The sequence below is a fragment of the Neolamprologus multifasciatus genome, chromosome 2 (genome assembly GCF_963576455.1).
Source record: "Neolamprologus multifasciatus chromosome 2, fNeoMul1.2, whole genome shotgun sequence".
Taxonomy (NCBI): Eukaryota; Metazoa; Chordata; class Actinopteri; order Cichliformes; family Cichlidae; genus Neolamprologus; species Neolamprologus multifasciatus.
The window spans coordinates 31,774,911-31,786,954 of NC_140440.1; the positions used below are offsets into that span (position 1 = coordinate 31,774,911).

General features: G+C 40.4%; 1 protein-coding gene across 2 annotated transcripts; it reads left to right on the plus strand.

The window, feature by feature from the left end:
* The first annotated feature begins 1,567 nt into the window (after positions 1-1,567).
* On the plus strand, positions 1,568-7,673 carry LOC146524841 (uncharacterized). Of its 2 annotated transcripts, none has more exons than XM_085171950.1 (2): positions 1,568-6,329; positions 6,970-7,673. In XM_085171950.1, the coding sequence occupies exon 1, from the start codon at positions 1,929-1,931 to the stop codon at positions 3,762-3,764; it is 1,836 nt and encodes a 611-aa protein (XP_085028076.1). In that variant the 5' UTR covers positions 1,568-1,928; the 3' UTR covers positions 3,765-6,329; positions 6,970-7,673. The 2 variants fall into 2 exon arrangements, with proteins under 2 accessions (XP_085028076.1, XP_085028084.1); XM_085171958.1 differs by having other exon boundaries at positions 1,568-5,373; positions 6,211-7,673.
* Positions 7,674-12,044: the final 4,371 nt, after the last annotated feature.

Consider the following 12,044-nt stretch of genomic DNA (forward strand, 5'->3'; position numbering starts at 1 on the left):
TAGATTATAGTGCATAAATATACTTTTTTTAATGTCAAATATATTAAGTTAACATACCTCCAGCAGACAACTGTGTTTGCTGCACACCTGGCTTATCGTCTAAAATCACTACTAAAACATAAAATACAATAAACATCAAATACATTTCAACAAATTTTTAAAAAGCACTAAAAGAAAAACAGCCTGCATCTCGAACCTCTGCTGTAGAGGTTTAAAACTAGTGATGGGCAGATGAAGCTTCATGAAGCACTGAAGCTTTTCATCCAATTGGTTCACCCCAGCGCAAAGCTTCTTGAAGCTTCATTTGCTCTAGTAGGACACCTACTGGACGTAAAAATATTAGTTGGCATGAATTTGAAGAGTGTGGCCTTTTGCACACAGCCTGTAAATGTCAACAACAAAAGGAGTGTGTAAAACATGTATATTGTAGTGATGGCAGTATACTGTGTATATTTATACTGGCAGTATGGAAAATAATTATTTGGAAATGCTTAAAATGGAAATGATCATTTACTGTGAGGTGAGGTGTGGTTGGGGTGTGGACAGTGGTTGTGCTTTTGTAACGTTGAGGTATGGACAGCTACACACTGAGGCCTCAGCCCTGCTTGTTCACATTTTATTCTGTAAAAACTGCATTTTCACTGCTTTTATGACCTTTTTAATGGGGAGAACATAGCTAGGATTTAATGATTTAACAAATCTTTTAAATCCTTTGTCCTCCACAATGCTAAATGGCTGGGAGTCCTCAATCACCATGCTAACCAGGTTTTATCTATTTGAGATTGTTCTCCTGAGGAAAGACAATAAAAACAAAGCACAAATATAAATATCACACACGTAACTTATTACAGTTGTATAATATTGTTATATCATTTAGTAACATTACTGCATGCTATATTATCATGGCATTTGATGGCTCACCTGGTTTTGCTCCACAATCGGTGTTCCCCTTATTCTCATGCAAAGCTCTGTAGTGCCTAAGCATGGATGAGGTGTTGTTGCTATATCCCAGCTCCCTGGCACATAGCAAACACTTCACCTTGTACAAAAGCAAAGCCGCTTAACATAAGTTTTATGGCACCATCAGTATTATGAAAATACATCTTCTGTAGAAATTTACATAACTTGTTGGGAGGAATAAAATCAAAATGTTCCCACACAGGGGAGGACATCCTCCTCTTCTTAGCTGGCTCCATTCTCTCCTGACTTTCTCTCCTCACTCTCATAAAACTCCAAACTGTCTCCAAACTCTCACTAACCGCAACTCTCTATCAAACACCCACATTTTTGAATGAAGTCTGAGGGGTTTATATCGCTGTCATAGCTCGCGGCAAAGTTCGAACCACTTCCTGAACCAGTCACGTGGTACAGCCGGGCAGCGAGGCTTCGGACGTCATCATTTTCAGCTCCTCCCATAAATGAAGCAAGCCTCGATACGCGCATCGCGGAAACGCCCCCTCCATTACTCGACACAAGCTTCGAAGCCTCGATACAGAACGTCACATCACTATTTAAAACAACCGTTTGTCTGGCAGACAATTAAAACTTCTCAGGCTCCTCACCTACTCACACAAACATTGTTCACAGCCGCTCGTCAGTGGAAATGAAGAGCACCTGCTGCTACTTCCTCTTTTATACCCTCCATTGTGTCCCCTGGGTCCTAAAGCCTCCCCAATTACACAAGTAAAGAATGCCCTCTCACAAATGTCATGTGACAACCTCATTGGCTTACAGAATTGTGATGTCACACACATTTAGAATCTTACCACCACTTTGATCCTTTGATCCCAAAACCCTTAAATAGGCGTGAGACGCAACAACTTTTAGTCCGTTATCCGCAGCATTTATGTTTGCAGCATTCAAACGAACGTTCGCCAGAGAAGCCTTTTTTGAATCCTTTTCAGAGTCACTGTTAACAGATTAGAAACATGTCTCCAAGAAAACAGAAAAAAAGAAAGAACGTAAAGCCCAGCGCTCCTCTTTGCAATCGAGAAGACGATACTGAACTGCAGAAGATGTGCTCGGAAGAAATGCGTGAGGAAAATCTCATGAACAATCACAATACGCGACACCCGCTCCAGCCAGAGTACACCAGTTACGTCTGGGAAAGTTTTTTTAAACAACGAGCGCAGATTATCTCCCTGACAGAGCAATATGAGAGAAGGACCGCTGAAGTAGATAGACTGTTCAGCCAGCTTCTTGAAAAGGAAGATATTCAAAAGGAGAAAGAAATGGAACTCCTAGACATGCGGGGAAGGAACTTTGAGCTCCAAGCAAAGCTTAATAAAGTACAAGAAAAACCAACAGAAGAAATCCTCCAACAGAAGAAAAACGAGAAAGACAAGGAAAAAAAGATTCAGGAGCTGAGTGTAAAGCTTGATGAAGCTCTGCGAAAAAATCAAGAACTCCTCCAAGAGAAGAAACAACTGGTCATAAAACTCCAAGGCACTGAGATAAATGAAAAAGTGCTGAAAGGAAGGGTTGAGTTTCTTCAAAAGAAAGCGCAACAGACCATGAAAAAGGAAGATACGGATTGCAAGCTTCAGGACAGCGAGAAACACAAGGAAGCCTTGCAAATAAAGCTTGATGAAGCTTTGCAAAAAAATCAAGAACTCCTCCAAGAAAAAGAACAAATGGACATAAAGCAGCGCAAACTGCAAGGCATGGAGGAAAAGTACAAAGGACTTCAGGCAAAGCTTGATAAAACACTGAACAAAAATAAAGAGTTGCTTCAAGAAAAAAAGCAACTAGAAATTAAACAGAAAGAAATGGACTCCAAGCTTGAAGGCGTGGAGGAAAAATACACCGCGCTGAAAATAAAGCTTGATAAAACAGTGCAAAGAAATAAGGATTTCCGACAAGACAAAGAACAGCATGACACGAAACAGAAAGATCTGGATTGCGAGCTTCAGAACATCAAGAAACAAAACCAAGGTTTGCAAGTAATGCTTGATGAAGCTCTGCAAAAAAATAAAGAAATCCTTGAAGAGAAAGAAAAACTGGACATAAACCAGAGAGGCATGCAGGAAAAATACGGAGCGCAGCAGGTGAAGCTTGATGAAACGCTGCACAAATATCAAGAGCTGCTTCAAGACAAAGAACAACGGGAAATAAAGCAGAAAGAAGAAAAACAAATTCTCCAGGACTTTGAGAGGAAACACCAACAGCTGCAAGACCGTTATAACAAACTGAACTCCAAAACAACTGAGCTGGAGGGGGAAAAGAAAAAAGTGCAAAAACAATGCTCAGAGATGCAGAGTAAGCTCAGTGACATGCTGGGAAAAAACACAGAACTGGAGAAACTTTCCAACAACTTGAAGTGCAAAAACACTGAGGTGCAGATGTTAAAGCAGCAACTAGAGAAAACAAACAAAGACCTGCAGTGTACACTTCAAGAAGTCGAGAGAAGTCAGCAGCTACAAGACACACACAACAAATTACGACAGAGTTATACAGAGATGCACGAGGCAAAGCTTATGCAGGAGGCCAAATGTAAAGAACTGAAAGAAAGGCTCGAAGAAAAAGAAGCCAAATTAGAAGAAGTGGAGACAACATGCAGGAAACTTGAGAAGGAAAATACACAAACAATTGATGAGTTAAGAACGCTCATCCTAGAGAAAAAAGTGCTCGTGGAAAAGATCATGGAAAAGAAGAAAAAACGCTTCCGCTTCTTCTGGAGAAAGAGCACTCCTGCTTTTTCTACTTTTTCTACTTTTTCTTCTGCTGATGTGACCCCGTCTTCCTCCTCCACCGTTGCATCGTAATTTTCACCTCTCCTGTCCTCACCTCTCCTGTCCTCACCTCTCCCTTTCTCTCCTGACACCTCTCCCTCCCCTATTTCCCTTTAACTCCTAACACCCGTCCCATCTCCCCCCCCCCCCCCTCTCTCTTTCACCCTCACCCCCAACCAGTCCCGGCAGTTGACTGCGCCCTCTAGAGCCTGGTTCTGTCATAGGTTTCTTCCTTTAAAGGGAGTTTTTCCTATCCACTGTCGCACCCAGTGCTTGCTCAGAGGGCATTGTTGGGGTTCTCCCCCCTCTCTCCCCTTCACCCTCACCCCCCAACCAGTCCCGTCAGATGACTGCGCCCTCTAGAGCCTGGTTCTGTCATAGGTTTCTTCCTTTAAAGGGAGTTTTTCCTATCCACTGTCGCACCCAGTGCTTGCTCAGAGGGCATTGTTGGGGTTCTCCCCTTTCTCCCTTTTTCTATCCCTTTCCTTTACCCTCTTCTTCCCCCCCCCCTTTTCTATCCCCCCCCCTTTTCTATTTCCCCCCCTTTTCTATTTTCTTAATAATTTAATAATAAACACAATTGGCAACATTTTAAATGTGTCTGATCAACGTCTTCATTCAAGAATGAATTGTCTTTCTCACGGAGTCATGTGTATTTTGTGTTTTCCTCGGGCTGGTGATCCCCGCGGTCGTTCAGCCCCGGAGTCCAGAGTTTTAGTGTTTTAATCATATTTAGTGTTAGATTTCAGATCACCACAATAGGATATCCATAATTTAGGATTCAGGCATTTGTTTTAGTTCAATATCGTAATCATTCTATGACTGAGTAGTTTACAGAACCTTCAGTCAGCAGCAATAACTTCTGTTGGAGCTATTTGTTCTTATTTTTTATTATTTTGAAATTAGTTAAAGTTTGTTGTTAGTTTACTTATATTTTGGGGTTTATTTAGAAGCTTATTTGTAGGTTAATATTTGTTTCAATGTTTTGTTTGTTTGATGTTGCCTTGTTAAATTAGTCAGTAAAAGCTGTAGGGCCATTTTGTTTCTATAAATAAAGAGACTGGTATAGGACCAGCATGCACTGGGGTGGGCCTATGGTTTTTTAGCAGATCAGGAGAAGCAGCAGGAAGTAACAAAAAATGGATCTTGTTATTGCTTGCCAAACTGGATAAAATAAACCATAAAAACGCGACTTTAAAGTTTGGACAGTGGACTTCTTTTGCCTGCGTACGAAATGTTATCTCAGTGCAGCAGTGGCTTGTGGACTTTTAATTGTGGGATGTTTGGTTTGTCAAACAAAAGGAATTGCCACTACAACTTCAATTTATTGACATTTGCAAGCATTCCTTTATACACAGCATTTCAGTCAGGTTGAGGTCTGGACTTCCATGCTGTAGATTTGCTGCTGTGCTTGGGGTCATTATCCTGTTGCATGGCCTAATTTAGGAGAAGCTTTAGCTGTCGGACAGGTGGCTTCACTTTTGACTCTAGAAAACTCTGGCATACAGAGGATTTCGTCAACTGCAAGGTGCCTATCTCTTGTAGCTGCAGAACAAGCTTAAATCAAAAAATTATCCACTGCTACGAATCCTGGGATAGGGTGGGCCATGAAGGATACACCCGAACCATCCTTCAAATCCAGGTAAAAGGAGGAGGCATTTGTGGGTCACATTTGGAGCAGCCTTTGTCGCCTGGCTGTGATGTAATCGGCTATTAAAAGCAGCCTCTGAATCACAAAACAACCACAATGGACCAAAGTGCTGTACAGTACTGAAAATTAAAAATAAATAAATAAATAAATCTACAATGTGTTGTACAGAAGATTAAATACATAAAAACAAATAGAAAGAAAAACCACAGAAAAGGAAAAATAAAATAAAAAAACTGTATACAAATAAATAAACAATAAAATAAAATCAGCTGGAGTCTATTCCAGCTGTCACCAGGGTGTCAGCTAACACACAGACAACCAGTTGCACTCACATTCATACCCATGGACAATTTAGAGTTTCCACGCAATCACAGGGGAACATGCAAACTCCACACAGAAAGACCCACAATTTCATACCATAAGGTCACCAGTCTCCCAGCAATTCATTTCTCATATATTTGCCCAACAACTTCACAAAAGCTGGAGAATTTATTGCGGGACCATGTACTCTCATGTGCCTCTTCATTTTCTCAACAAATGAAATCATTTCTCTTTTAACACATAAACAGTGTGGATGCTGAAGAGCTTCATCTGTCATGGAGGTGACCAATAACCCAATGGTCACTCTGACAAAGCTCCAGCATTGCTGTGTGGAGTATGGAGAACCTTTAAGAAGGACAGAGGCTGTATCCCAATTCAGGGTCTGCAGCTTTAAAGGCTGCATTTTAAGGCCGATTACGTCACAGTGGCGCGCCGAAGGCTGTCCCAATTCAAAGGCTGCTCGAAATGCGGCCCTCAAATGCGTCCTTCATTTCCCTGAATTTTAAGGCTGTGGCAGTGTAGACTTCGTGGTCCCATATATCCCACAATTCATAGCGCGGCAGTCGGTGTGGATAATTCTGCCGCAGACAGCAGAAGCGGAGCGGCCGAAGAGTAAACTGTGAAAAGTAAGTACTGAATATTATGTCACTTATTTATGTGTAAATGTTTAATAATGAGGAACATTAAAACATTACTGTTGGCCACATGTCAGCAGAGTTATTTGTCATTATCGATGTTTGTTCGTTCAGCTTTTAAAGCCTTTAAAATATAATAATACAATAGTCGACCTTAATCTGACAGAGAATGTGATGATTTTGTGGATAATTAAAGTCAGTCATATATCCACAAACACAACAAGCTGAAAGTCAGTGATGCTGCTCGGTTTGCAGTCCTGAATATCACGGCACAAGCAGGATTCACTGCACTGTTAATGTTAGCTATGTTATATTGCTGCCTCTGTTCGGTGGTGTCGAGCCAAACGGACTTTAACGTGTGTTTGAACGAGCTGACGGTTCACTCGTTAAGCTGAAAGAAAGATGCTTTAATCACAGGAGTCACACATGTGTCCACTGTACCATCTGGGAGCTCTTCTTGTTTAGCACTCGTAATAACACAAACACTAAATCCTCCTGTTTGTAGCAGTGTATACACCTGAGACTGTCACCTGTCTGTCTGTCCTGCACTCTCTCTCTTATTTTCTCTCTGATTGTGTAATAAAAGTATGAACATGTATTTATAAGTTACACTTGTGTTTGAATCCTGCAGCTTATCACACATTTGATTTCCATGTGTGACAACTGCAAGTGTCCAGAGTGAGGACAGACTGAGGGACCCACTGCTGCACATCATCTGTGAGGCTTTGCACCCCTGATGGTCCACCAGGACAAACTCAGCAGTGTGTGAGGAAGAGGAGGAGGAAGAGCCAGCAGCAGCTGACAGATGGAGAGAATAGACAGACTGTTCCCTGTTTGTGAAGGACTGCTAGAAAAGTTTAGAATAACTAATTGTCTGTCCTGAATCAGTCTTATTAGGTAATGTTCAAATAATGTTATCATCCCAGTGTTTTCAGTGTGGGAGAAAGTACTCAGGGCCTTCAAGTTACACACTATGAAAGGCAGCAACAAGTTTAATATTCAGAAACTTAAAGTATGTATCAGCAGCAGAATGGAGCTAAAAATAAATGTTTGTTTCAGTTTTATGAAGCTTTGAGTATTTTGGATTAGTTGCACTGCTGTGTTTGTTGCATCATATTGCTGTAATTGTTTATATGCTTTATATATTCTGAGGTAAGTTGATCTATAGTGTTACATCATATTCTATAAGGATGTTATGTGTTTGTATACTTTCTGCCCAGTTTGACCCATTTAGCAGAAGTCAGCCTGTTTAAGGCTCTGATATCTATTCTGTATGACTTAAAGCAGTTATGACATGGTCTGATTTTCTCACCCAATAAAGGAATATTTAATATATCAGTCTACTCTTCATTCTATCAGACACAGTTATCACAGCTCGTACATTTGCTTTTTACACATATATGTAAGCATTGAGCCAAATTTAGTAATGCCAACATACTGAAGGAACAACATTTGTCTCTTATATATAATACATCTATATATACACTGTCAAAGATACTTGAATGTCTTTGAGTGAAGATTTAAGGTGATGGGACATAAATAGCTGCAACTTGAATCTTTACTGAAGCTCAGTATTTGACACAGAGTTCACTCACATGTGCTGTACCAGTGTACCTGCACATGTGATGTGACAATAGAAGTGATTTGATTTGTGTTACGGTTCTGGGTCAGTGTTGACCCAGCATTTTGAGTTTCTTATATTTTGGTTTATTTTTGCATTATGGATTGTTTTCTGATGTTCTGGTGCTTTGTTTATTGTTATTATCATTATAGATCTGTTTCTGTTCTTGGTGAAGGATCAGTTCTTTGGTTTTGGGTTCTCATGTGTATTGCATTTTCTGTTCAGTGTCTGGTCTGTCTCTCAGTGTCGTGTCTGCATCTTTATTTAGTGGTTTCTGGTTTCCTGTTTTATTGTCAAAAGTCTTTGTCTTATGTTAGTGTGTGCAGCTTAGCTCCCCCTGTCTCGTTAGCCCTGATCTCTCCCAGCTGTGTCTCCCTCCTGTTACCCATTCCCTGATTACCACCCTGTGTATATTAGCCCTGTGTTGTCCTCAACCCAGTGTCGTACCCTCAGATCCTGCCTGTGTGTTCCAGTTAGTGTTTTCATATTTGGTTTCTGTTTTGTTGGTGCCAGCAATAAAGCTGTGGTTTTCAGTTATATTTCCGACTCAGAGTCCTGCACTTGGATCCACATCTCCACCTTCCCGCACACAGAGCCCTGACAATTTGAGAGTTAAAACTCACTGCTGTAATAACTAATAATGATTAGTATAATAACTATAATATTGGCCATCTCATATTTACACTGACTTTAGTCTCATGAACAACATTAGCTAATTGTTATTTACTAGCTAATCTTATAATCTTTCCCCACGCTGCCACCTACAGAAGTTCTCTGACGACTCTGCCATAGTCGGCCTCATCACAGGTGAGGACGACTCAGAGTACAGACAGTGGACTCTGGACTTTGTTGACTGGTGTCAGCAGAACCACCTGCTGATCAACGCCGGGAAAACGAAGGAGTTGGTGGTGGACTTCCGGAGACGCAGACCCACCACACTGACACCGGTGAACATCCAGGGAGTGGACATTGAGATAGTGGATTCTTATAGGTACCTGGATGTTCACCTGAATAATAAACTGGACTGGAGCCACAACACTGACGCTCTTTACAGGAAGGGTCAGAGCAGACTCTACCTGCTGAGGCGGCTGAGGTCATTTGGAGTCCAGGGAGCGCTTTTAAAGACCTTCTATGACTCTGTGGTGGCATCTGTCATTTTTTACAGTGTGGTATGTTGGAGCAGCAGTTTATCGGCAGCTGAGAGGAAGAGGTTGGATAAACTCATCAGGAAGGCCAGCTCTGTTCTGGGATGCACCCTGGACCCAGTACAGGTGGTGGGAGACAGAAGGACTCTGGCCAAAATAACATCTCTGATGGACAGTGTCTCCCACCCCATGTATGTAGATGTTGCTGAACTGCAGAGCTCCTTCAGTGACAGACTGCTGCATCCTAGATGCATGAAGGAGCGTTTCCGCAGGTCCTTCCTCCCTGCAGCTGTCAGACTGTACAATCAGAACTGCTCCCAACAAACAGATGTTTACATCAATGCTGTAACTGCAATAAGTTAGTTAATTAACCAATTCACACTACAACCTGGTTTGCCTCTTACCTGTAATTATTTTTATTTAATTTAATAACTGTACAGTACTCTGTTTATAGTAACCATTGTCCTTAATGTAAATATGTAAGAAAATTGTGTATGTTTATGTTCCGTGTCCTGTGTACTGTTTGTTTGTATATTTGTCTTTTTGGCTGCTGTTACAACCAAATTTCCCCTTGTGGCACAATTAAAGGATTATTCTATTCTTCTACTCTATTCTATTCTTATATGACTGTTCAGTACAGAAATGAAGCCCAACAATCATGTTTTACAGTCCTGTGGTCTCAGCCTCAGATACTTATTAAATCACACAAAGCTTATGTAGAAACAAACAAATGAACAAAATATGTTCTCCTTCATTTCTGTCAACCACACGTTTCCAGCTATCATGGTTGCTAGGCAACCTGGGCAGCGCGACGGAGGCTAGACCGTCCCATTTCACAAGCTTCTCACTTCCGGCCTTAGCGGTCTTTGAGTACGCGGCCCTTGAGGACCGTTGAGGCTGTGTACTTTAAGGCTGCACACCCTGAATTGGGATACAGCCACACTGAACTCTAAATGGTGCAATCTACCTATGCCCACCTCACGTGCCTAGCCCCTCAACAAGCGGCCGCACCTCCACTAAAGCAATAAAACAAAGCATAAAACGTTAAACAAATTAGTAAAAGAGATCTACATAAAACAAATACACCCCAAGTTACTGTTCTTTATAAAAGCATCACATAACAAACAAACAGCATAAGACAAGACAGCAGCAGCAGGGCACAATCCACTCTCTAAAGGGCAATACTAAAATAAGTAGCTTTCCTGAGGAGATCTGCAGTGCTTAGCTGCCTAATGCTCTCAGCCCCCTTAGATGGGAAAAGACTGCCAAATGCCTCCGTGTGGTAGTGAAGCACAGCTGTTTCTTATAAGGCCGCTAATTATCAGCTGGGAAGGTGTGGATGGTAGTGCTGCATTTGTGGACATCACGTAAAATCCTTCCCCAGAATCTACTTCACTACAGTAGAGTGTTCAGATGGAAGCCACTCTTCATTAAAAGGCACATAACAGTTAACTTGGAGTTTCACAGAAGGCACCTGAAAGACTTTCACACCATAAGAAACAAAATTCTCTGGCTCTTCTGTGAGCTATGGCGGAGCTTCCTCAGAGAGCAGGTGGGTGAGGAGGAGAGACCCGAGACGGCCACCGAGTGTCAGGTGAAGTCATCGTCAGGTAAGAAGTTATGACCTGCAATCTCTTTTCTTTTCCTTTGAAAACGTGATTAAAATCATGTTCATGTTGTAATGATATTCATATTATATTAGTATAAAATAAAAATAGATACAATTAAAACTATGCATTTTCAAACAATAAAAAGACAGCTGCCCAACGCTCAAAGCAATTTACAATTCCACTATTCCTTCAGTCTCACATTCACACACTCACTGTCAACCCGAATAAGTTACCAGAACTCAAAAAAATTGAGGCAATCGATTGCCTCAATTTTTTAAAGTTGATCAACTCAAAAGTCAAATTTTTCCAGAACATAAAAGTTTGGATTACATGGTACTTGTATCTTTTGAGAATGGTCAACTCAAATATTTGCAGTTAATATGACTGAAAGTTTCAAGTTTACAAATTCAAAGGAATAAGTTCACAGAACTTATAAAAAATAAGTACACAACCACAACATTTTTTATGTTAACAACACTCAAATGTTTATTAGTTTGTGTTGTCATTATTTTCAGTACACGTTAGTCAAATATGTTGATTACTTGATACTTAAAAACATGTGACCCAAAACTTAAATTTTTTGAGGCAATTGATTGCCTCAATTACACTGAGTATCGGTAACTTAATATGCAAAAGTCATAAACATCTGCCATTGAACAGTATCTTGCCTGCTCCCTTTTAGCACATTATGTTGAAATTAAATACATTTTTTAAAAAAATATTAAATAAATTAAAAATAATTAACAAAAACATTTATAAATTAAAATAAGTAGACCAAAAATTGTTTAGTCAGGAAAACTGTCAGTAATAAAAAATAATGCCAAATAATAATAAATAATATCAAAATGTGCTTTTGGCTCTCTGGCTAATATCTGAATAAGGCAACAGGGCAGCAATTTGAGTGAATTACAATGCTATTTGTTTTACATTAACCAGTATCAAACAGTGAAATTTAGGTCATCTTGCGCAGCCCACAATGTTTTAGAAATAGTATTACGAAAAACATTAAAACATACAAATACAAAACATTAGTGTTGCTTTGCATTATGTTAATGAGAACAAAGGCACGTTGTATAGTTTGGACCTATTGGCTGAACACCTGTAGAGTAATGCAATAACGTTTTGAGGCATTATTTAGATAAAAGGACAGAACTTTGAACTAGCCTTTTATAATGCTTCACCCTGCATCCTTCTTTCAGATGAGTTCCTACATAACCAAGTCATTCTTGAGGGTCTGTAACCTGGGTGACAGTTTACCACTTTCTAGACCAAGTAAAATCTTTTGAGTAAATTCTAAAGTGTTGGTCAGGGCTTTGAGGTAGCTGAGGTG

Bases quoted from the DNA above. Each gene is read 5' to 3' on its own strand.
- LOC146524841 (XM_085171950.1), top strand. From the start codon at position 1,929: ATGTCTCCAAGAAAACAGAAAAAAAGAAAGAACGTAAAGCCCAGCGCT.